The 26,338-nt window shown below is 37.6% G+C and overlaps 1 protein-coding gene across 3 annotated transcripts in view; it reads right to left on the reverse strand.

Moving 5' to 3' along the window:
* Window positions 1-26,338, reverse strand: part of HOMER1 (homer scaffold protein 1) — a 141,558-nt gene that overhangs the window by 70,475 nt on the left and 44,745 nt on the right. For 2 of the 3 annotated variants that reach the window (XM_055297677.2, XM_055297678.2), the window contains exons 2-4: window positions 13,314-13,470; window positions 6,825-6,956; window positions 2,560-2,652 (exon numbers count right to left, since the gene is read on the reverse strand). In XM_055297677.2, the coding sequence (XP_055153652.1) occupies window positions 2,560-2,652; window positions 6,825-6,956; window positions 13,314-13,470 (382 nt within the window). The remainder of the gene's footprint in view (window positions 1-2,559; window positions 2,653-6,824; window positions 6,957-13,313; window positions 13,471-26,338) is intronic. The other variant, XM_055297679.2, reaches the window with a different exon arrangement.

Raw genomic sequence — 26,338 nt, forward strand, 5'->3', positions numbered from 1 at the left:
TTAAGACATTTCCTTATTCTTTATATTTCATAGTATTTTTCAAATATAAGCATCTTTTATATATTCCTTTAATCAAAGCAGAGGCTTAAAGTCATTCCTTCCACCAAAGAGGAACAAGGTCTTAGCAGCAACTTACAATGGTTCATGACCAATTCAACTAAAATGGAAGTTACGATTAGAGAAACAGGAACTAATTACAATGGCAAAGCTTAATCCATCGCAATTTTATTAAAATCCTTTGAGTACTCTTTTACTGAATGTGCTGTTTGTTGGATCTTCTTATAACACTGGAATCACTTGCCAGAGGAACTAGAGCTCCCAATATGTATTGCCACTTAATTTTAAATGGGGTTTTACGCTTAAAAGTATCACTACACCTTCACAGCACTTAGAGAAGACAGATTCAAGAGAAGTTTCAAATGATCATCAAAGTTATTTCAGGTCATTGCATGTACAGACGTATAATGGAGCTTTGGCTTCAATCCAGAGTACACCTTTAGTCTATCAGGGAATATGTACTTTAAGCATATTTAACAGAGCTCTCCTTTATTCTTATTAAAAAAAAAATCAACTCTATACCAGTAGTTTTCCAAATAGAGCTGGGTGATAGAAGTGGAGAGGGAGATAAAGAATAAATAATTTTCTAAACTGTTCCGATCATTTGGTTAGTTATTAAATTCCAAGGCAATTCCTATTTACTTCAAGAAAGTTCCATGTAAATCTGCTACTACTATTATTCCAGAGAAACATTTGTAACATCTGATTCTTCCTTTCCATAAAAGCTACTGAGTACAGTTCAGAAACAATTACTACAGAGGAGAACAGCCAAGAGCTGAATCCTACTCGTAGGATACAATTAAAATAAAAATTAATTTTAGAAACGCCTACTATTAAAAAGCTGAAAATAGTGGCATTCTATATTAATCATACAGTAAAACCATTGTATTATAAAAGTACCAAAATGTAACTATTTAATCAACTTTACTTGGAGATATAACTTCCAACTGAAGGAAGATTATGATGGACAAGTAAAAGGTCCTTTGTTTAAAAGAAAAAGTAATACTTTTGTAAAACCTATAACCACTGTCTCAGTGCTAAGCATAAAGATGTTCCAACTGTCAGATTTAAGTATACATTAAAAGTATGTGAAACAGACTGGGGCGGTGGCTCACGCCTGTAATCTCAGCACTTTGGGAGGCCAAGGCAGGCAGATCACTTGAGGCCAGGGAGACCAGCCTGGCCAACATGATAAAACACCACCTCTAACAAAATGCAAAAATTAGCCAGGTGTGGTGGTGCACGCCTATAATCCCAGCTACCTGGGAGGCTGAGGCATGAGAATCACTTGAACCTGGGAGGCAGAAGTTGCAGCGACCCGAGATTGTGCCACTGCACTCCGGTCTGGGTGACAGAGCATGACTCTAGCTCAAAAAAAAATAAATAGTAAAAATATGTAAAATAAACCCTATTGTTTGCGCATGTGTGCACACACGTGCATGTATTTTAACTTTATCTATATTATGACATTCTGACATCTTTTAAAAAAATTTTCTGGCTGCAAAGAGACTGCTTCTCCCCTCTAGGGCTAGCTAATTCTTAAGGACAGCAAGAGCCCAGTCCAGAGCATGCTTCTGATATGCAAACTAGCCAATCCAGAGCCATACTTCCTCTATCTGATCCATACATCTGATCCAGGAGACAATATTCCTCTAACTTAATCCATCCCAGGGCCAGTTACCAGACAATGAGGGAGCACCCCTATAGTTCAGAGCCCCCTGAAATTATTCAACCCAGCCAATCCTAAACTATTTCCCCTCCCCTGCTTTGCCTTTCCAGTGGAAATTCCAATAAAGCTCTACCTCGGCTTTCCCCTCACTCCTGCTTTCTGTCTCTTGACCACCCTAAGACTTTCCCTGTTTCTAGGACCAGCAAGTATAATAAACTCGTTTTCCTGAACTTTTCCTCTGACTCCCCTTGTGGTTACATTTGACTATCACATGATCTTTATGTATTTTTGCTAAGTTAAAAGCACATTAAATAATTTGAATTGAATTACTAAACTGAAATTTTGATTAAAAATATTCTTGTAGGCATTGGCATATAGAAAAACCTTTTTCCACCAGTACAAATTAAGTAAAGGGTGCATTTCTCTCTCTCTCTTTTTCTTTTTGAGACAGGGTCTTGCTGTTGCCCAGGCTAGAGCACAGTGGCACAATTATAGCTCACTGCAGCCTCGACCTCTCAGTCAAGTGATCCTCCTACCTCAGCTTCCCAAGTAGCTAAGACCATAGGCTTGCACCACCACACTTGGCTACTTTTTTTTTTTTTTTTTTTTTAATTTGTAGAGATGAGGTCTCCCTATGTTGCTCAGGCTGATCTTGAACTCCTGGGCTCAAGTAATCCTCCCACCTAAGCCTATCAAAGTCCTGGGATTACAGGCGTGAGCCACCACACTAAAGGGTGCATTTCTATGTGTACTTTGGAGATTTAATTCTGGCATGAAGGATACTATCTGAAATGAACAAGGTTCATAATTAAGAATAGAAATGATATACCCACCTGTGAAGGTGTACTGGTAAGTTCCATCTTCTCTTGTGATTTTTCCTTTGCTAGTCGAGCAGCTTCTTTAAATTCCTGAAACTTTTCTGCAAACTGAATGTATAAAGACTACATACATTAACCAAATAAAAATAGGTCACAGTGCCCACTTTTACCTTAGTAAAGTTATTCATTTTCTGAATAACTGACTCTACACAAGCAATATAGCCTCCAAACCAATTATAGCTTCTAATATGAAAATGACAGGAAATGAAAATGACAGGAAATGAAACCTAATTCCAAACATTTGTCTGTGCACTATGAAGTATTTTGACAAATCTTATTCAAAACATCAAGATATATCTAAGTTAGACTTCAGAGTCAGCTAGCTTACCTAAAGGACTCCTGGTTGTTCAGAAATAATTTACTAAGACCAAGGTAGGGGAAAGAATCAGTAAACATAAGCATACCGTGCTATGTTTATCATTGAGAAAACTGAATTTCACAAGTATCCACTTGTAAACATCACAGTATTTAGAAAATGCTTTTAAATTTTACTAAAATATAAACTCTCATAATACACAATGCACTTTATTTTCAGTAATACAAATAGAAATATTTGCTATTTTCACTAACTGACATAACTAAAAATTTATTTCCGACGATTCCTAAATAGCTCATGTACAGCAGCAGAAAGGAATAATACTCAACGGTCTTTAAGATGGATAACAGTTTCAAAACAAAAATTATTGTACATGAAATGCTAGTTCTTAGGAACTCATAGGAAACTATAAAACATCCTGGCCACAAAGAATATCTGTCTATGTTTTGGAAGTGGACGCTAGTCTATCACTATTATCAGTGAGAATAAGTTAAGACTACATAATAGCTACATTTAAAAACCCCAAATCCCTATGCAACTTAAAATATCTGTTAGAGTTGGTAATTAAAACATGAAATTATAGTTCCTTTCTCAAACCCTCATAAACCAACTCTGATTTCATTTCCATCTTGGGAAGAAAAATTTTGGAAGGAAAGGCCTGTGATACTCTAATCTAGGAGAGATGGAGGAGGGTCAAAATTAAAGCCGTCATTATCACAACTTTTCCTTCTTACCTTAAACCTTGTCACTGCTACCTATAATGTGTATCTCAGGAAAGTGAATTTGTGCTACTATACTTCTCTAATTGAACAGAGTATCTCCAAACAGTACAACATCTGAACAAAGCTACAAGGGTCTCACTCACATTGGTGGAAATGAAATCAAAACAAAACTTCTCTTTATGTAATCTGAAATAGTATACAAGGTTTTTCTTACACTAATTGAAAATTCCATAATAGTTAATGTTTAAAAGCCTTCTCAACTTTGTAAAAATCTACACTATTGCTAATTTGTATATCCTTAGTTTTCAGCAAAAGAAAAAAGTGACAGCTTAGATTTCCCATGATAACAAAATACAACCTAGTAAGCACTCTAACAATCCAAGCATAACTGGAATTTTGTTCATACCATTCAACCTTAAGAGACCACACATGTTTTTTCAACGATGGTACTTTCCCTTATTTTGAGATGTCTTTGTCTAGAATTGCCTTCTCCAAACCCTTATAATGTTTTGACTTACTCATGGCTTTTAACTGATAAAACAAGCTAGAATATTTATGTACTTGCTTTGTTTATGTAAAATATTATAAACTCCTTTGAGCCTCCTACAGTCTGCAAAACACCAAAATTAGTCTACAAGGTAGCCTGAAAAATAAATTATGATTTTGTCATCTTTGGATCAAAACATTCTGAAGAGACTGATCTGAAGCTCTTGGAGCCAAGTTCTGTGAGGATATAAGCTAGAATTGGCTCGAAGAGCTTAAGAGCTGTTTCCCAATATTCAACCCACCCTTAAATACTAGGAGATTTACCACCAGTAAGGCTGGTCAAAAGCATATGCTAACTTTAAAGAAGAAAAAAATTGAAAAAAAAAAAAGCCATTCTCAGAGAAAAGTTCAAACAAGGGAAAAGAGTAGAACTGACAGAAGTTAATAAACTTTACATTAGCTAGCTGCTCAGTAACTTGAAAGATGTAATGAAGAACTTAATTTACAGACAAAATTACTTAGCCCAAAAAGCATTTAAGGCAAGTTTATTTGAGAAAATAATCCACGATTTAGTTCTTGTATTGTCAAGTTAAGAAATTCAGCAAGATATATTTATAGATTTTTTATTTGCTATAGTCTTTAATAGGCAATAATAAAAAAAAACAACACCAAGTTCTAAAAAGGTTCTGAATGATGGCAAAAGTATTAGAATAAACATATAACTTCTCAACAGAACTGTTTAGTTGTGATAATGACGGCTTTAAACCTGTGTCCTAGTTATGCTGAGATACTTTGAATGTAAAACTCTTATCTTTACCACAGTTCAAGAAATACATTTAAAGAATAAGATGTGTACAAGAGAAACCAAAATGATAATATTTGTTTGTTGTTGTTGTTTTTTGAGACAGAGTCTTGCTCTGTCACCTAGGCTAGAGTGCAGTGTTGCAATCTTGGCTCACTGCAGCCTCTGCCTCCTGGGTTCAAATGACTCTCGTGTCTCAGCCTCCCAAGTAGCTGGGACTACAGGTGTGTGACACCACACCCAGCTAATTTTTTTGTATTTTTAGTAGAAACGGGATTTTGCCATGTTGACTAGGCTGGTCTCGAACTCCTGGCCTCAAGTGATCTGCCCTCCTTGGCCTCTCAAAGTGCTGGGATTAAAGGCATGAGCCACTGTACCCAGCCTTAATATTTGTTTTAATCATCCTACAGAAAATGATTTATAATCACCAAGGCAAAAGTTAAAATAGCCTTAAAATTGAGATTTAAACTATAATTCATATACAAAAGATAACAAAAACACTTGAAAAGTGTTAAGAAATGTTTATAATTAGAAGAAAATAAAATATTCAATATATATTCACAAAAGTGTAAGATTTCTAAAAAGAACCCAGTTTAAGAATTTGAATACAGAATAATTTCTGTAAAGAAAAACAGCTTAAAATTTAATGTAAGTATAAACAGTGTATATCTACAAGAGCCTGATTTCTCTGCACTTGAATAATTTCAACACTCTAGCCTGAGTTTTAGTATCAGATCCTGCGTATACCAAATCACATGTAAAGTATTTAAAATATGTGGTTATTCTTTTAACTGAATGCTTCAAACAGAGGTTTTAAGAATAAATCTTTTTTTTTTTTGAGACGGAGTCTCGCTCTGCCACCCAGGCTGGAGTGCAGTGGCACAATCTCAGCTCACTGCAAGCTCTGCCTCCCAGGTTCACGCCATTCTCCTGCCTCAGCCTCTCCGAGTAGCTGGGACTACAGGCGCCCGCCACCACGCCCGGCTAATTTTTTTTTTTGTATTTTTAGTAGAGACGGGGTTTCACCGTGGTCTTGATCTCCTGACCTCGTGATCCGCCCGCCTCGGCCTCCCAAAGTGCTGGGATTACAAGCGTGAGCCACCGCGCCCGGCCTAAGAATAAATCTTTAGGTCTGGCAGGCGCAAGCTCTGAAGAGAAAAGTGAGTTTTACTTTTCTCTTTGATCACTTAGTATACTGAGATTGTATTTTCTTATATATTCTTTTCTGTGTAACATCCACAAGAACCCAAGGTGCTGCTGGTATAAACATTACAAGGCTTTTGCTTATTGACAGGAGAACTGTCTTATTTCCAATATTTAGCCTGGTGATGCTTTGCATTTTATTGGCCTTTCTGGTCACATGGTGAGTATTATCTAAAAATTCCTCATGATGTCTATAGTATCTCAGTCTGCACTGCATCAGAGCTCGGAGTATTCTACATCTAGATAAAGCACAATTTCCCCTGAACACAGTGATTTATACGTACCTGCTGTCACATCAAAATGCTGAAATCTATATCACTGTCAGCTTGAGTTTTCACAATTCAAAAGAGCTTGGTATCTGCCTATCTTGCAGACCATCTCCAATTGAGGGTACTAATCTCTGACAAAAATCAATTCTGAAGTGATAATCCCCACCTTTTAATTCCTATCACACAGACAATTAACCACATGAATCCTTCTCAACCAATGGTGACTGTTTTTAATGTGTACAACACATTTTCCAGGTGACAGTAGAATCTAATGATGTCTTGCTTCTTGCTCTGAAGTCACTACTGTTGTTTTGAGAATATTAAATTTCTCCTATATTTTATACTCTCCATTTGGTATTATATATTTAAGATATATGACTTGAAGATGAAGATTTTCATTCAAATTTTATGATTTAACTCACTTTCGAAAGATGATGCTCAGAGGAGAATCCCAATCCATAAACAGTGTTTGCCCGGCTATCAGCCCACTGGCCAAACTTCTGGGATGTTTTAGTAAATGTCATGTTTGGGGTGATGGTACTATTTATTATTGCCTAAAAAATAAAGCAAGTATGAGTAACCAGCAAAAAATCAGCAAACAGGCATTTAAATACAAAACCATTCAGTTACATAAAAGCTTAAGATTATCAATAAGCCACAACATTAAATACATAAAGATAGTTACAGAAATAGTTTCTGGCATTATAAGTGATAGTGTGGAAATATGTTAACTAAAATATAAATATGATGACACTTTCAAAAATGTCAACATTTTACACTCAAATAAGTTTACCTATGATCCAAAAAATGTCAAAGAGTTTTTAATGTGGTCAGTTTTTTCCTTTTGAATGCTTTTTATTAATTTTGGATGATAATCACTAGAAGAAGGTAGGCCTTAATAGTGGTTTATTTAAAAGTAGGGTACCACCCTCCAAAGAATCTTTCAAAAATGAAAATATATATAGAAAATATGACACTGATTTTCTTTTTTTTTTTTAGATGCAGTCTTGCTCTGTCGCCCAGGCTGGAGTGCAGTGGCGCGATCTTGGCTCACTGCAAGCTCCAACTCCCAGGTTCACGCCATTCTCCTGCCTCAGCCTCCTGAGTAGCTGGGACTACAGGCACCCACCACCACGCCCAGCTAATTTTTTTGTATTTTTTTAGTAGAGACGGGGTTTCACCATGTTAGCCAGGATGATCTCCATCTCCTGATCTCATGATCTGCCCACCTCGGCTTCCCAAAGTGTGGGATTACAGGCGTAAGCCACTGTGCCCGGCCAACACTGATTTTCTAAAATCCATAATTGAGTTTTCTTCAAGCTGATTTACCTGAAATACATTATGATACAGAAAAGACTTGCAATTGTTTAGTACTTTTTCCCTTTACTCAAGGAAAAAACAAACCTCTAAATATAGAGGTGTTCCTTGCTAGAGTTGGGAGATTGGTTCCAGGACCCAAGTGTATACCAAAACCCATGCATACTCAAGTCCCATAGTCAGCACTGCAGAACCTGCATATATGAGGTCAACCCTCTAATACTTGTTTTTCACATCCTACAAATACTGTATTTTTCGATCCACGTATAAGTGAACCTGCATAATTTAAACCAGTGTCATGAGTCAACTGTATACTCATTTCTTTTCTCATAAAGTGGCATAGATTCATGATGTTGAGAATTGCTATCATTTGTTTCACACATAATTTCTTAGAAAACTAGTATGTCAGCATGTTACTAAATACTAACTTTGGTGATCACCATAATACATTTCAACTATCATAAAATATTAACTCATTCTCTCTGCTAATACCATAAAAGTGAGGAATCTTTTAGTCTAATGCACTCCAAATTTAAGATTAGAAAGTGATTCCAATAGTAATAGATGTTAGCAAATCCATAAGCAGTCATCTCCTGAACTCTTAAATGTGGAATGATACATCAAGCATTTTCTGAACTAAATTTGCTTACCATGTGAGCATTTTCTCAACAAAACTAAATTTGTTTACCATGTGAACAACAGTATAAAAGTAAATATTTAAGAGCTATGCAGGTATTGGAGAAGTCATAAAAATGAATGTATGACACCTGTCCTACTAAAAGAAAAAAAGAACAGTAAAAGAGTGGTCCCGGCCGGGCGCGGTGGCTCACGCTTGTAATCCCAGCACTTTGGGAGGCCGAGGCGGTCGGATCACGAGGTCAGGAGATCGAGACCACGGTGAAACCCCGTCTCTATTAAAAAATACAAAAAATTAGCCGGGCGCGGTGGCGGGCGCCTGTAGTCCCAGCTACTCGGAGGCTGAGGCAGGAGAATGGCGTGAACCCGGGAGGCGGAGCTTGCAGTGAGCCGAGATTGCGCCACTGCACTCCAGCCCGGGCGACAGAGCGAGACTCTGTCTCAAAAAAAAAAAAAAAAGTGGTCCCTTCCTTTGTCTCAGACAGAAGATGTGTCCACTGTTATTATATGAGAGCCCTTATCCTCAATTAAGTGTTTTTACCTCAGACAAAGTTTACATATTCATACTTATACAGTTTCCTTACCCTTCAGTTCAAAAACTGCTTTTCTTAGCATGTCATTTGGGATGTGTAAAATGTGGCTAATAACTGCTCTAACTTGAACAGCATCAAATGAAGTCATCAAATGAAAGACTAAATAGGAAAGAATTTATTAACAAATGGTAAGGAATCATTCGTTTATTCAACTTTGAGTACCTTTTAAATGCCAAGCACAGTTCTAAAAATTTGAGACACAACAATAAGAGGGGCAATATAATTGCAAATTACAGTCTAGAATAAGAGGAGTCAGTAAACATACAAGTAAATAAATAGCTGACCAATGTAATTTCAGTGAGTAGTAAGTACTGTAAAGACCAGGATGTGACAGAGTAAAAGGCAAGAAATCAAGACTGGTAGGCACTGCCTTAGATTTGCAGGTCCTGAGGAGGGCACATCTGCACTGGGATCTCTGTGTTTTCTAACAGACAAGGGCATTTTATACATGACCCTAATAACTCGAAAGTGAGTCAACAACAGGTTTTATAGGCATCTAAGAAAACTGACCAATGTGCTGGTATTTGGTCACTAAGCCCCCTCATTTTAACTATTTCAAATTAACTTCCTTCCACTTTTACTAGTTTTATTTTAATCTCCATTCTGAACCGTTCCTTGTCTCTGTATTACTTGTTCTTTAATGAAGAAAACCTTAAAATGATAGATGATCCCACACTTTTAAAAAGCTTTATTTCTTAGCTTCTTTGAGTAGAATGCATTTAAAAGAACAATTTTAGTTCTGAAAATAAATATGTCTCCCAACCCTGGAGTTCTAGTCCTTTTAAGGAAAAGAGATAGAAATACACTGTCATTACTACCTCATGTACGGATCACACAGTGCCCTGATCCTGGCCCTTGACCATGCTGAGGTCTCTGTAGCATAATCAGAAAACCTTAAAGCAAACTTCATATGCACAGTAGAGGCACTAAGTGAGAACAAGCGCACATTTTCTAGGCAGGACACCTAAGGGGTTTCCAACTCAATCATGAAGAGCAGAAGTCGGGGGTGAGATGGAGGATGGAGAAAACATTTGTTTAGCTGAGTCAAATAAACCACTACTGCTGACTTAAAAAACAACCACTCCTGTAGGAACTGCAGCAGTTAATAGCATCAGTTTAGAAAAGTAATTACAAAATGGAAAATGTGATAGAAAATATAACTCTGCTACAGAAGATAGATTTTGTTAAAAAAAATACAAAAAGTGGCTGGGCGCAGTGGCTCACGCTTGTAATCCCAGCACTTTGGGAGGCCAAGGCGGGCGGATCACAAGGTCAGGAGATCGAGACCATGGTGAAACCCCGTCTCTACTAAAAATACAAAAAAAAAAAAATTAGCCGGGCGTGGTGGCGGGCGCCTGTAGTCCCAGCTACTCGGAGAGGCTGAGGCAGGAGAACGGCGTGAACCCAGGAGGCGGAGCTTGCAGTGAGCCGAGATTGAGCCACTGCACTCCAGCCTGGGCGACAGAGCAAGACTCCGTCTCAAAAAAAAAAAAAAAAAATACAAAAAGCTTTTCAAAAGACATTTATGATTCTAATAATTACAAACAGCAACGTATATTCAGAAATGGAAAAATGCAAGAGCAACATTTCATATTGCTTCAGTGGGAAGAACACATGAGGATTATGTGTTCATCACTAAAATTCCTTCCTTTAAAATAACTCAAAGTATTTTAATCTGGTGAAAGTGAAGTTAGCAAATGAAATCTATTTAATCACTTCCATATGGTTTCTTTTCTTGGACATGGGACTATTCAGTTGACCTTTTTTGGTACACAACATTTAACCCTCCTTTCTAATAAAGGAGGATTGTTATCTTTTCTGTTATCTCTGTTAACCCTCCTTTCTAATAAAGGAGGCATGTTATCTGTTGTTTGAGACCAAAAACAAAACAGATTACAGAGAATTCAAGGTTCAAATAAGGGAAAAGAAATAAGGGAAAAGAAATAAACACTCTAGAGTCTCAGGTTGTAATATCTAGTATCTGTCAAACTTCACTAAACCAGTTACAAAATATGACAAAATTATTCTTCACTAAAAGCTTCACAGAAATGAACTATTTCTATTTCTTAAGTCCTTTAAATCCTCCAAGTAAAAATGAAAGTATCAATTATTCAAGTAAATACATATTAGTTACTTATGTATAAGACACAAAGTGCAAATAGCCCTTGGGGTCATATAATCTAGTTAACCTAGTTAAGGAGATAAGGAATGAGTACACAGAAAAAACAGACAAAAAGTTTAGCATTAAATTATCTTTTATTCCCCACAAAACACTAGGCAATAATCACCTGATAATAGTATTAACAACAATAGCAGTGAGTGTTTGTACAGTGATTACTATATACACTGTGCTTTTGCCTAAATTTACTTACTCTTCACAACCCTATGGTGTAATGATGCAGGTATTTTTATTCATTCCTTTTTACAGATGAGAAAACTGAGGCATACGGAAGATTTTTTTTTTCCCCTTAAGAGACAGGGTCTCTCTCTGGATATAATCATAGCTCACTGCAGCTTTGACCTCCTTAGCTCCAGCCCCAATCTCCTAAGTAGCTAGGACTACAGGCATGCACCAATACACCTGGCTAATTTTTTTTTTTTTTTTTTGAGATGGGATCTCACTGTGTTACCCAGGCTGGTCTCAAACTCCTGGTGTCAAGTGATCCTCATGCCTCGGCCTCCCAAAGTGCTAGAATTACAGGCACAAACCTCAGTGCCCAGCCCTGCATGCAGAAGCTAAATACTTTGCTCAAGATCAGATGGTGATACAGTTTGGCTCTGTGACCCCATCCAAATCTCACCTTGAATTGTAATCCCCATGTGTCAAGGGTGGAACCAGGTGGACGTAATTGAATCATGGGGGGCAGTTTCCCCCATGCTGTTCTTGTGATAGTGAGTCTCACAAGATCTGATGGTTTTATATGCGTCTGGCATTTCCCCTGCTTGCTCTCATTCTCTCTCCTGCCGCCCTGTGAAGACGTACCTTCTGCCACGATTGTAAGTTTCCTGAGGCTTCCCCAGCCACGTGGAACTGTGAGTCAATTAAACCTCTTTCCTTTATAAATTACCCAGTCTCAGGTATTTCTTCATAGAAGTATGAGAATGGACTAATATAGATGGCAAGCAGGTGGTAGAAACAAAAATTCAAACCAGTCAGTCTGGCTCTAGTGTGTGCGCTTAACCCCTTCACTTAATTGCTAAAATTCCTGGAAGTGGAAAAGCCTCATGGCTTTAAGAAACTGAAGACCTCATCTTCCTACACACTTTAAATCTAGAATCTTAAGAGTCTGATTTTTCTTTGGAGTTTCTTTCTCTAAGTGAGTTCCATGAAGTTCATTGATGATAAAAGGATCCCCTGTCCGGGTGCGGTGGCTCATGCATGTAATCCCAGCACTTTGGGAGGCTGAGGCAGGCAGATCACGAGGTGAGGAGTTCAAGACCAGCCTGGCCAACATGGTGAAACCCTGTCTCTATTAAAAATACAAAAATTATCCAGGCATGGTGGTGCACGCCTGTAATCCCAGCTACTGGGGAGGCTGAGGCAGGAAAATCGCTTGAACCTGAGAGGCAGAGGTTGCAGTGAGCTGAGATTGCACTGCTGTACTCCAGGCTGGGTGACAGAGCAAGACTCTGTCTCAAAAAAAAAAAAAAAAAAAGGGGTTTCCCCCCCCGCCAACCCTTCTGAAGGGCACACTGTCCTCTAAGCACTGATTTAAGTGCTTTGCAGATATTAACTAATTTAATCCTTACAACTACCAGTACTGAGTTGAGAACAATGAGGCTCAGAGAAGTAATCTGCCCAAAGACAAAACACTCAGTAGATGGTGGAGTTGAGATCTGAACCCAGGCAGTCCTTGCTCCTGTTACACTATCTGCCTCTCCTAAAAATAATATAGGTTTTGTCCTTCTACTTCTCTTCAGAGAAGAAATGTCAGCTTTAGTATTGACACTGACAAACTTCATAAGATATAGGGACTTTAAACTGCTACTAGTCTATAGCAGTATATTTGAAAAGAACTAGAGTTCCTAGAATTCTAGACCATGTCTATTCTGTCCACCACTATATTGCTAGTACCTGGCATAATGCCTGACACATAACAGATATGCAATGAACATTAAATAAATGGAAGGACCTCAAATTTGTAGAATATTTTGGCATGTAACGATGTAATAAAGTGGTTAGTCAAAGTAATTTAGTGGACAAAACATGTTGCTACCTTAATAATCAGTTTTGTTTCTTAAAAGTTTTAAAAACTCAAAAGGAAACATTTTATATTAATGAAGATAAAATCTTCTGAATAAAACTAAAATGTCATACTGAAAAAAGCAAAAACAGCCAAATCATTCAAAGTAAACGTAGCTTACCTTTGAGCCATCTAAACTGATTATCCTATACACATTTCTTGTGCTGTCATAGAAATAAGACACAGTAACTGCATGCTTGCTGGTGGGTACCCAGTTCTTCTTTGTGTTTGGGTCAATTTGGAAGACATGAGCTCGAGTGCTGAAGATAGGCTGTTCCCTGCAGGGCAGAAAAGAAAATGATGGACTGAAAGCAGCCAGTTTTATTTCACTAGACAAGAGAACATGAAAACTGCAAGGATGATTCTGCTTAATCAACAATTTCCACATACCTGAAAGAGAAACTTTCAAATTTGCATATTCTAAGTATTCAGTCATAAGGTTTCTAAAAACAATTATAGTCAATCCTCATTATTTGAAGAGTCTGTACATGTGAATTCACCTACTCACTAAAATTTATCTGTAACTGCCAAATAAATACTGTGGCACATTCTTAGTCTTTCACAGATACACACAGGGCAGTGCAAAACCATGCATCACCTGACATGGCACATTTCCATCTGAAGCTGAACAAAGTGACATTGCCTTCTTGTTTCAGCTCTCATACTACATTTACAAGTGTCCTTTTTATGGTCTATTTAGCACCATGTTTTTCACATTTCACACTTTGTTGGTGCTTTTACTGTGTAAAATGGCCCATAAGCATCATGCTGAAGTGTTCCCAGATGCTAGCTGTTCCTAGGTGCAAGAAGGCTGTGATGTGGAGAAAATATGTGTTAGATAAGTTTCACTGAGGCATAAGTTACAGTGCTGTTGGCCATCAGTTCAATGTTAATGCATTAACAATATATACTAAGCAAGGTGTCTTTAAGTAGAAACACACATAAAACATGGTTATGTACTAATTAGTTGATGAAAATGTCTTGAGCAGAGGCTTGTAGGAACGTGACACAGTATTTTTCCCTAAGAGCAATGGTTCAGTACAGTATTTGCTAACTTAGTGTTGCTGGCACCTTCATGGAAGATGTGAATAATGAGAGTAAACTATGCTCTGCTAAAATACAAGTATCTTATATTTGACTCTTACGAGGTTAATATTTTTACCCACTTAAAACCACATTTAAAACCCATTTAAACACATTTTACCCATTTAAAACCCAGAATAATCTGGGAATAGGTAAAGAACTTACTGGGAAAACATACATTCACTATAATCGCTACTATACTTAAAAGTCTATGGAAAACAAAGTTGCTGAAACCACAAATATCTCTTACTTAGATCAAGGAGGGCCTTAAAGATACAGATTTTTTAAATTACAAAGAACAAAAACTAATAAAAAATGCTTATTTAAAATATCATTACAGAATTCTATACAGTATGAACAACAAGCATAAGATGATCCATATATAATAGAAGCATCGTAATTCAAAAATTTCTAAGTTCTGAGTAAAAATTATCTTGGAAACAGCATTTATCAAGCTTGTTTTTTTAAGAGCCCAAATAAAACTCATTTATTTCATTTCACTACACATCTTTCTTTTCTAAAGCAGTTCAAGGTCATAAAGAAAATTTTAATTGGTAATATTTAATATTAAGTAAATTAATTTTAAAATTATGAAGAATTTTAAAATTTCTAAAATTTTAAATTTGAAGAAAGGAAGGGTAAATATGGAGAGGAGAAAAATTAGAAAAACGGCAAGGCAAATCTGAGTCCACGGCAAAATGGCTCTTTAGGTTAATAAGAGGTTGGGTGACTCCTATATCCATTTCAACCCTTAGAGAGTTGGTGTGAAAGGGAGGTACCTTCCCTGTAGGTAACCTGGCTCTTTCCTAGTTTTATTTCTGGAAAACCTCCTATACGACTTTTCTTATTAAAGAATCTCTCTTAAAAGAAAGTGATATATTTTGTGCCACTCCCTAAAAAATGAAGTGGAGCCATTACTTGTTTAACTGCCATTATATATGGATTCATTTAATAATTATTAACAATCTGGCAAAGCACTATACCAGGATGATGAACTCTGAATTGGGAATACGTCTTATTCATTCCCTCTTTCCCCACACTCAACAATTGACTTTCAGTGAGGCTGGTGCTATAAGCTTGGGTTATCTTCCAAAAAGCCCTGCAACCCCTATTTTTCTTTTTTCACCTTCTAATTAAAGTTTGAGGTAAAAGTATTGTTGGTCAGGCTGAGAGTGGCTAGTTACAAGTCACAGGGACATCTAATCATACACAACTCTATTAAGGCACATAAGCAAGGGAGGTAGGACACTATTCTTTACTAACTCAATTACTTGATTTTTTTGTTGTTTTCATTTGGTAGGGGTTAAATTTCCTAAATTCACCTAAATAACACAAGTTGGTGATTATAAGAATGTGTTCTAATAAACATATTTTCTAAAATAGTAAATTAGTTATTAAGATAATAATGTTGCTTTTGCAAGCTTTCTACAAGCAATCAACAAATCCTTACTCAATGGAAATGCAATGTTTTCAGTATGGTAAAGACTTTCTACATCATATTGAGTCATACATTTAATTAATCCACACAATTTAGTTCCTTTCAGAATAAAAATCTTTAAGCTAGATATCGTATAAGCAAATGCCATTTGAATATCAACTAAGTACACAGCTTTCTTTAATTCTCTTCTGAATAGCTGGTTTTTTAAAGAAAATTATAGTTTAAGATTGCTATGGTCAAAAGCCTGTACTTCAAAGTCTATATGATAAAGACTAGGGAAATAATTTTCACCACAGATCCAGGGAACAGAATTCCTAGAAGTAATGAGGATGTTACTGCATCTGACAGGGCATACTAATAAATGATTCAAACTTTTATTGAATATCTATTATATGCCAAGATGTAGGATCCAGATGGTCCCTGCCCTTGAAAAATTCAATTTGGTGAGAAAAGATGGATATGTTAAAAACAAAATGCTCTTCACTACGATAGATTCCCTAAAAATAAGTAACTGACAGCTATGATAGAAAACAGATGCCTAAATAGACTTTGAAACAAACTGTTGCACAGTGGGAGGAGGGCTAAGTACATTGTGTAGCAAGAACCTTAGTACAGGTAAGTATGAGTGCCTTTGAAGGATGAGGCTAGAATGAAAAAAGAGAGAAGACAATTCATGAGGGTGTCTACTGAAAGCTACTGAGAGATTATAAACAGGAAATAGTTTTTCTTTTTTCTTTTTTTTTTTTTTAACAGATAGGTTCTCACTATATTGCCCAGGCTGGTCTTGAAGTCTTGGACTCAAGCAATCCTCCCACCTCAGCTTCCCGAGTTGCTAGGATTACAGGAGTAAGCCACCTAGCTCAGCTCCAGCTTTGCATTTTAGAAAGATAAATCTGGGTCACGTGCGGTGGCTCACACCTGTAATCCCAGTGCTTTGGGAGGCCAAGCTGGGCTGATCACTTGAGCTCACAAGTTTGAGATCAGCTTAGGCAACATGACAAAACCAAAATTAGTCTGGCGTGGTGGTGTACACCTGTAGTCCCAGCTACTTGGGAGGCTGGGGTGGTAGGCAGAGGTTACAGTGAGCCAAGATCATGCCACTGCACTCCAATTTGGGTGACAGAGCCAGACCTTCTCATATACATGCATAAAATTTGGCAGCAATAAAAAGGAGGTGGGTTGGAGAGAAACACTGGACACAGGGAGACTAGTCAGAACCTTACTAAAGAATCGCAAATATTAATAAAGTGGATAGCAGTTTAGGGAACAGGATGAAGACGTGATAAGGGATTAAAGGTAAATTTAGGAAGTAGTATCAGTAGATAAGTAATAGATTGGATATAGGGCAGTGGTTCTCAAACTGGGGTGATTTGTTCCTTGGGACATTTCACAATGTCTGGACACATTTTTGGCTGTCACAATGAGGGAAACTGCTATTGGCATCTAGTGGGTAGCATCCAGGGATGCTGCTAAACATCTACAATGCACAAGACAGCTTTCCACAACAAAGAATTTTCCAGCTCAAAATGTTAATTGTGCCAAGGTTGAGAACTCCTGATGTATAAGACAAAGAAGGAATCTGAGTCTCCTGGGTTTCTAGTTTGGGTAACTGAAAAGAAAACAGTGCCACTAGCAAGGATGGGACACAGAACGTAAAGTCTAAGACTGGGGAAGTGGAAGGGGAAGATGAAGTCAGTTTTGAAGGAGTTCAGATGCCTACAGGGTTTGGATGTAGAACTCTTGGGTCAGGAACTTAAAAACACTCGTTTGGAGCTCAGAGAAAACCAGGCTGGCATGCAGAGTTTGGGGAATCACCAGATTTTATGATGGGTATGTTTCAATACTAAGCATGTCCATAAATTTCATTTAGAAAAAAGCTGTAGAAGCAGCAGTAGAGAAGCTGTATCTAAAATCTTTAAGAGATTTACATATACCTGAACTCTTAAAAAGCCATCTTAAAAATCTAGCTCTTAATCTCTTCAAAAGACCTGTAATACATTTGAAATTACCAAGTGTCCAGGCATTAAAGTTAATATCTTTTCATAAACTGTATAGCACTCATAAATAAAGGTTAGACACTGCTTTCTTTACAACAATTCACACAAATACTAACTGGATCAAATACCAGCATTTCCCAAAGTGTGTTTATATTGAACAACAGTCTGAGAAATGAATGGTCCATGTTTAAACAAGTTTCGCAAACACTGTGTTATATTCTAAAATATTTATAATGTACATTAGTATGTTAAAGGTTCTGAGAAGTTCTGCAGTAAAGAAACCAATCTAACCCCAAATAATCCAGCATCTGGCAAATTATTCGACCTCAGAACTCTTTCATGTAATATATTTACATCTCCTAGGATTTATATTTATGGCTATGAGAATCAAAAGACAAATTCTGAGGTAAATATCTCACTGAAAGTTGGTCTAGATAGTTTACCATCTTTACTGATATTACTAATTATATTTATAATATAAAATTCAAGCCTTATTCAGTAATGACTACAGTATTATTTCTTAAACGGGTACTTGTTAAGAACACTCAAAGTAACTCTTCTAAGAAACTAAAAATTATTCTTAAAAAATTGCTCTAAAAATCAATTTTAAAGACAAATAGATCCATGCCAGGCGCAGTGGCTCACGCCTGTAATCCCAGCAGTTTGCGAGGCTGAGGTGGGTTCATCACGTGAGGTCAGGAGTTCGAGACCAGCCTGGGCAACATGGTAAAACCCCACCTCTACTAAAAATACAAAAATTAGCCAGGCACGGTGTCGCATGCCTGTAATCCCAGCTACTCGGGAGGCTGTGGCAAGAGAATCACTTGAACCCAGGAGACGGAGGTTGCAGTGAGCCAAGATCACGCCACTGCACCCCAGCCTGGGCGACAGAGCGAGACTCCATCTCAAAACCAAACAAACAAACAAACAAAAAAAAAAAAACAGAAAACCACAACTGTTCTGAAATGCTTTAAACTAGCTTAGAGAAGCAAAACCACACACACACACACACACACACACACACACACACACACTTTAATCACAGAGCACCATCTATTTGGTAACTTCTTACATCAATAACCAGAACAGCAAGTAATTTAAACTACTTTACTGATATAAGAAAAGCTTACTGGAGTATTTTTCTGTTGATTCATAAACGAATTCTAGGAAATTGGTGTAACAATAATTCTCAAGTTCTTCATCTTGAGCTACAATTCTGTAAAAGTACTACATACAGTGATGGATGCTAAAACTTACTATGGGTGTGGGAAACTGAAGAATGTTAAGATAACCCTGGGAAAAAAGTAATAAAATCAGAATTTTATTTTAAAAACAAGACTTACTCAAACTCACTAGAGCTGACAAAGAATTACTACATTTAGCTCTCAGGCATCTGCGTAACAAGAAAGAAACAAAGATCATAAAAAACTAGAGCAAAACAAAAAACTATTTTCCAGGAGATACATAAGTTTTGGTCTAGAAAAAAAGCAGACAGTTAACATTCATCACTTGGATAGCTCTGATTTTTAAAAATCAGTGATGATGCTGTTTTAAAGTTACCAATGAAGTCTATACTTTCAAAAATATTATATGATTAACCAGTAAATCTTCATCCCAAGAGAGTGCAAAGGCATAGGTCCAATAAATACAATCAGACTCAAGGAAAGGAAGAGAAATTGTACATTTCCTAGTCTACCTTTAATGCCTAGCTTAGAAGTGTCCTTTTCAAATATGTAAGTACAAATGGCTAATGTAGCAAAAGAGATTATAAAGAAGGTTATGGTTTCAAATAATTTCCTTTCTTTTTAATTTTCCAAAAGAAAGTAGCCTGAAAGTATTCTAAGTATTCTAAGAAGTATTAGAAATAAGGCTGGTAATATTTTCCACTGAGGATTTGACTCTGCTGCAGACTCTGTTCGCTGACTATCTACCAACTGTTCTTCCTTGCTGCTCCCCAACAAACCTCAGATACTCTACCCTCTTCCGTATGACTGTGAGCTTTACTAAGGATAATCGTGGCAATCCCATTCTTGCCAGAAGTTGGGTTAGGAATGGACCTCTGAAACAATTCCAAGAAATAACCAAGAAAAGTTTGCTAGAAACTTCTAGGTACACTCACAGACAGTACACAGGTAAGAAGGAATATTCTCTGAAACGACATGTTTGCATGTGACATCAGGACCTAAAGAAACCCTTAGTGCTGTGAGGGGCGCATACCTGAGAACGAAGCTAACATTCTCTGTTGATAATAGCATATGGAAAAACAAAGACTCTGCTTCCTTGATGATGTCACTGAACCAATAAATCACCTTATCTCCAGGCTTCTATATAATAAGTTTGCTAATTGTTTCAAACAGTTGTCATTTAAAAAACTATGCAAATGAAAACTGAGGAAAGAGGTTTACTTACAATAAACTCTGCAATAACATGCCCCCAATACTGTGATTGGTGGCAGTTCAGAACTATACAAGCTACACACTGGCCATTCATTCACTTCATAACACCACCCCACAGTATACACAATTTGATTTTGGGGTCCCCATTTAAAATTGTAGAACCAACAGAGCAATTTGTAAGAATAACTGCATTGAGATGGGTGGGAAGAGGAAGAAATGGAAAGGTAAATGTGGAAATGGCAAAAATTCACTACTAGTTGACTTTCTGCAATAGGATTTAAAATCCAAAGCTTTTAATTCAAAAAATAGCAATATAAGAGCTTATTAGAGCTATGGAGGCAATCACTAAAAGAAATAAAAATTACATTTTTAAAAAGTAGTTGCCTCTGGGGATGGAGCTCAATGAAGGAAGGGATAAGACAGGGGCAATTACTTCTCTTTCTTATCCTTTAAGTATTGTTTAATTTTTCTTAACCTTGTATAGGCATTAAAATATCTTTCTAAAATGGCACTGTGAAGAAATTACACTTACATAACAATTAACGATGGAAAACAATGCTTTAGGGGACATTTTTGAAGACTGCCGAAGAATCAAAGAATGACAATTTTAATAGGTTGGAACTCAACTGAGAGGAATAAGGGAAAGTAGGAGAGGAGCAGAAATCCAAACATGCCTAACTGTAGGACTACAGGTGCTGAAGGTACATCCAATTCCCAACAAAAACATCCTCCTTGATTTGAAGTAAACAGGAAAGTAAGACAAAAAACATTCTACCCTCAGCTTGCTTTTGGGTGACTAAAGTGGCAAGAGAAGCTGAACAATACTTGTTCAGGCCAAAATGAGAACGACAAGGATAAATCCAGGAATAGACGGACACTAATTACCATTTAACTTGATAGGTAATGGCTGGAAAATTTAGTTTCAGTGCCACTATGAAGTGGCATAGCATGACTTTGGATGCGGCAGCTCAAGCACTGGAATTTCCTAGAAAGAATTATCCTGTACAACTTAATAATATAAATTGAAACTCTACACGATTATCAGGGAACTGGTTCAAATCTCACCACCCCCTCTCTTTCCTCATACATACATCCTACCCTAAGAAAAATCTCATTAAGATACCTGTTTTGATGTTGCTCAGAGATTATGACTGCATAATCTAACATACTACCAACTGTATGTCCCTAGACCATGATATGTGTAATAAGCTGATTGCTTACACATACAATGTTCTTTTTTAAAAACCATATACAAACTTTGAAGAATGCAAAGGTTTTTCTACTAATGGCTACCCAACACATAATTACACTGCAATAACTCCATCTAGTGATGAACCAAAAACATAGCAGGTGCATGTTTTTTAAAACTTGGAAGTTACTCTATAGCAAATACAAAATTGTAAAGTAACCTTGTATAATAGAGGTATCGAGACTTCTGAAAGGATTTTTTTTTAATTGTATGATCTGGCCAGGCACAGTGGCTCACCTCTGTAGTCCTAGTGCTCTGGGAGGCCAAAGCGGGAGGATCGCTTGAGCCCACGAGTTCCAGACCAGGTTGGCCAACAGCAAGACCTCGCCTCTACAAAAAATTTAAAAATTATCTGGCTGTGGTGGCACATGCCTATAGTCTCAGCTACTCAAGAGGATGAGGCAGGAGGATCATTTGAGCCCAGGAGTTGGAGGCTCACTGCAACCTCCGCCCCCTGGGTTCAAGCAATTCTCCTGCCTCAGCCTCCCAAGTAGCTAGGATTACAGGCGCGTACCACCACACTTGGCTAATTTTTGTATTTTTAGTAGAGATGGGGTTTCACCATGTTGGCCAGGACGGTCTCGATCTCTTGATCTCGTGATCTGCCTGCCTCGGCCTCCCAACGTGCTGGGATTACAGGTGTGAGCCACTGCGCCCAGCGTTAAAAACTTTAAAAACAAATGAATTAGGCTGGGCGCGGATCGGGCCTGTAATCCTAGCACTTTGGGAGGCTGAGGCGGGTGGATCACTTGAGGTCAAGACCAGCCTGGTCAACATGGTGAAACCATGTCTCTACTAAAAATAAAAAAATTAGCTGGGCATGCTGGTGGGGGCCTGTAATCCCAGCTACTCAGGAGGCTGAGGCAGGAGAGTGGCTTGAACCTGGGAGGCTGAGGTTGCAGTGAGCCGAGATTGCACCATCGCATTCCAGCCTGCGCAACAAGAGTGAAACTCCATCTCAAAAGAAAAAAAGAAAAACTAATGAAATGTTATAAAGGCCGTTTAAATGCTAATATCACCTTCAACGAACAATCATAATACTCTAAGGTACACTTTTATACTTGCTACAAACTAAATGAGTGGATGCTCAGTCCATATAATATCTAAACAAATAAATATTCTAATAAGTAAACTCAGGATTGAAGAGAAAGATCCAGAGATACTTAAGCAAAATGTTAACATTTGTGAAATTTGAGAAGTGGATATGTGTATAGTATTCTCTGTATTATTGTGAATATTTTAAATTGCTCAAAACAAACAATAAAACGTCACAGCACTTCTCTAGGAGTTCTTATTGACGATGCAAAATTTGAATAATCGGCCACATTTTACTTTATATAATATAGGCCGGTGTTTTTTTTGAGACAGAGTTTTGCCCTGTTGCCCAGGCTGGAGTGCAGTGGTGCGATCACAGCTCACTTCAGCCTTGACCTCTCAGGCTCAAGCGATCCTCCTGCCTTAGCCTCCGGAGTAGTTGGGACTACAGATGCACGTGCACCACCACATCCAGCTTTTTTTAGTTTCTAGAGATGGGGTTTCACTGTTACCCATGCTGGTCTCAAACTCCTGGGCTCATGCGATCCTCCCACTTTTCGGCCTCCTAAAGTGCTGCGATTAAAGGTATGAGCCACCATGCCCAGCCTAGGTCATTTAACTGCCACATAACAATACATGCTATGATTAGAATTACACTATCCAATATGGTAGCCACTAGCCACCTGACCACTAAGCATTGAAATTCAGCTGGTGCCACTGAGAAAGTGAATCTAAAATTCAGCACTCAAACCACATCTCATACATCCAATTCTAACCATATAAAGGTAAATTATGGTCCTTTGGTATAAAATTTAGGTTCTATTTTTCCATACCAAAGTGTTTCTGATACTCCTCTAAATTATTCCATTGTGAAAGGGTGAGCTGGTGGAGGTAATGGAGGAGTAAGTAAATGCATGTTAGTCAAACTTTTAACTTAGAGCTGCTTAAAATGTTTTCCTGGCTCAGTATCAAAAAACAATTTACACAAAACATATTTAATGTTAAACTAGAGGTCAAAAATAACACAGTTCTAATGCCAAATAAGTTAAACTCCTGGGTGTTTTTCAAACAGTAAATTCCCACTCTCTTTCTCTATGCATTTTTCTTTCCAACATCCCTCAGACTTGGAAGTGACTCTAACTTTCATCTGATCAAGTTTTATCTAGTCACAGGTACTAATTACAGCTAAGTCTTTTCTGCATGGTCCTCAAGTCATCTAGCTATAAGCCTACCAATGAATAGCACATCTGTTATTTTATGTATGGTAGTCATACAGTCTCAATTTCCCGAGATTATCCAGGTTTCATATTATTTCATTTTTATCTGTTGAAAAGGGGCTATATTAAGTATAATTAAATGTGACTTATACTTTGCCTTTTTTTTTATTTTTAAGAGATGGGGTTATGTTGCCCAGGCCTAACTTGAACTGCTGGGCTCAAGGGATCCCCTCACCTCAGCCTCCCACTGGGACATTGGACACAAGCTACCTCGCCCCACATTACTTTTAATTTTTGTCAGGTTTTCACGTAACAAAAACTATAGACAAAACTCTTTTGTCAGATAATGTCTCAATTTTGGGTTTTGCAAATATCCCTGTAGTGATGTGGTGTTTGTGCTTAGACGCACTAGCTCTATTTCATAAAAGTAGTGTTAATACAACCCAGTCCCCATGGCATCATAGAAACCCAAATACATTTTCTGACGGTGAAAAGCAATTAACATTTTTCACTGACCAAAAATATGATACAGGAATACAATAATCTAAGTGGGAGGTCTTTTCCCTATTTAGATTTCCTGAAAGTGAATTTTATTAGAGGTAGAGGGAGACTGACTTCTGAGCTACCTGAGAGGGGGAATCCTATAGATAAATGGGCACCTTAACAAGACAAGCTTACTACAGTGTTTTTCAAACCCTAGGTCACAATCCAGGGAGTCATGATCAATCTACTGGTCAACAAGGGGTATTTTTAAAAGTGAATGAAAATGTAAAATATCAGAAGTGCATCATACTTGGTGAGGACATATATCTTGTTCCAAGAAACTTTCAGCCACATATTTATATATGCTTGTCACAATGTAAGACGCATTTTTTCCCCCTGCAGATCATGGTCAAAAGCTTTAAAGACCTGGACATACAAAATGCTTCTATTTAACCTTAATGAAAATTCTGTGAAGCAGATACACAACACCCATCTTATAGTATGAAAACAGTGCTCCTGAGTGACTTAAAGTCACACAGCTAGCAAATGATATAAGCCTAGTTTTTAATGCAAATGAAAATAGAAATAAACCTAGTGGACATCAAAGAACTAAAATTAAAACCATGAGTTATCTTTTTTTACATGTCAACACAGAAAACATTTTTAATGACTAAATTCAATGTTAGTGAGAGCTTAAGGAAACCTGACACTTTCCAAAGCAGCTGGTGGGAGTATAAATTAGTAAAGTCTTTCTGAGAAACACCTTGGCAATGCATATCAAAAGCCACTATATAGCCATGAGAAAACAAAATTGTAGCATATCCAGTGACATAAAATGTCCTATATAATAAAGAAAATAGTTTATAAATAAGTGGATACTGTATAAAAACATGTCTATAAAGCCTAAGGAAAAAAAATACATGGAGGATACACTTACTTCAGCCCTTGCTCTGCCACTCCTTCTCTCAACACAGACACCAGAATGATCCTTCTAAAAAGTCAACCTAGCATTGAAATACTCTAGGAAAAAAAAAGTGGGGTGGGGAGACAGGATAAAGCAAGCATGACAAAATGCAGATGGCTGTTAAAGTGGGTTGGATAATGAGTCCTTTTCTGTATGTCTGGAACATTCAATAATATATAATTTTAAAATAATAAAACATAAGGTAGATCTTTCCTCAAAACTCTCCAATGGCTTCTCATCTCACTCACAGTAAAATACAAGGTCCTTAAAATGGCCTAAAGGAGGCCAGGAGCAGTGGCTCATGCCTATGCTATCCCAGCACTTTGGGAGGCCGAGGCAGGTGGATCACCTGAGGTCAGGAGTTCAAGACCAGCCTGACCAACATGGTGAAACCCCGTCTCTACTAAAAATACAAAAAATTAGCCAGGCATGGTGGCATGTGCCTATAATCCCAGCTACTCAGGAAGCTGAGGCAGGAGAATCGCTTGAACCTGGGAGGCAGAGGTTGCAGTAAGCCGAGATCACGCCATTTGCACCCCAGCCTGGGGAACAAGGGCAAAACTCCATCTCAAAAAAAAGAAAAGAAAAAAAGAAAAAGAAAAAAAAATGGCCTAAAGGCCTTGTGCCAGTGTTTCTCAACCCTGGCTGCACATATAGAAATCAGCTTCCGTGGCATGGGTGGGGAGGTCAGCATCAGTGGTTTTCGAGAGCCTGTAAGGTGATTCTCATGTGTAGCCAGGAGGGAGAGCAACTAGAGGACACAATCCTCTCCTCCCTGTCTAACTTCATTTGTCCCTTGCCCTCTTTTGTTCCAGCCACAGTGGCCTTCCTGATGTTTCTCAAACATGCCAGGCACTGCCCCCATCAAGGCCTTTGCCTGGAGTGCTCTTTTCCTCAGGTCTGCCCAGCATGTTCATTCTACTCCTCCAGGTCTTGGCTCAAATGTTACCTTCTCAGTAGAGCCATTCTTGGTCACTCTATGTAAAAATTACAGTCCCTTCCAGGACTCCCTCTTCTCTTTATTTCTTTTATTCTCCCCCATGGTACTTATCACCATCTGACACACAATATACTTTCTTATATATTGTCCTTTTCCCTCAAGTAAAGTATAATCTCCTCAAAGGCAAAGATTTTGACTGTTCTAATCATTGCTGTATCCTCAGCATCTCAAATTTCTGGCGCATATTAGATATTCAGAAAATAATAATAAATGAATGAAGGCTTATACACCAAAATGTTGGAGTTCTTGATGGTGGAATTACAAGTGACTTATTTTTCCTTATC

Source organism: Symphalangus syndactylus, chromosome 11 (assembly GCF_028878055.3).
Source record: "Symphalangus syndactylus isolate Jambi chromosome 11, NHGRI_mSymSyn1-v2.1_pri, whole genome shotgun sequence".
In the NCBI taxonomy this organism is placed as follows: Eukaryota; Metazoa; Chordata; class Mammalia; order Primates; family Hylobatidae; genus Symphalangus; species Symphalangus syndactylus.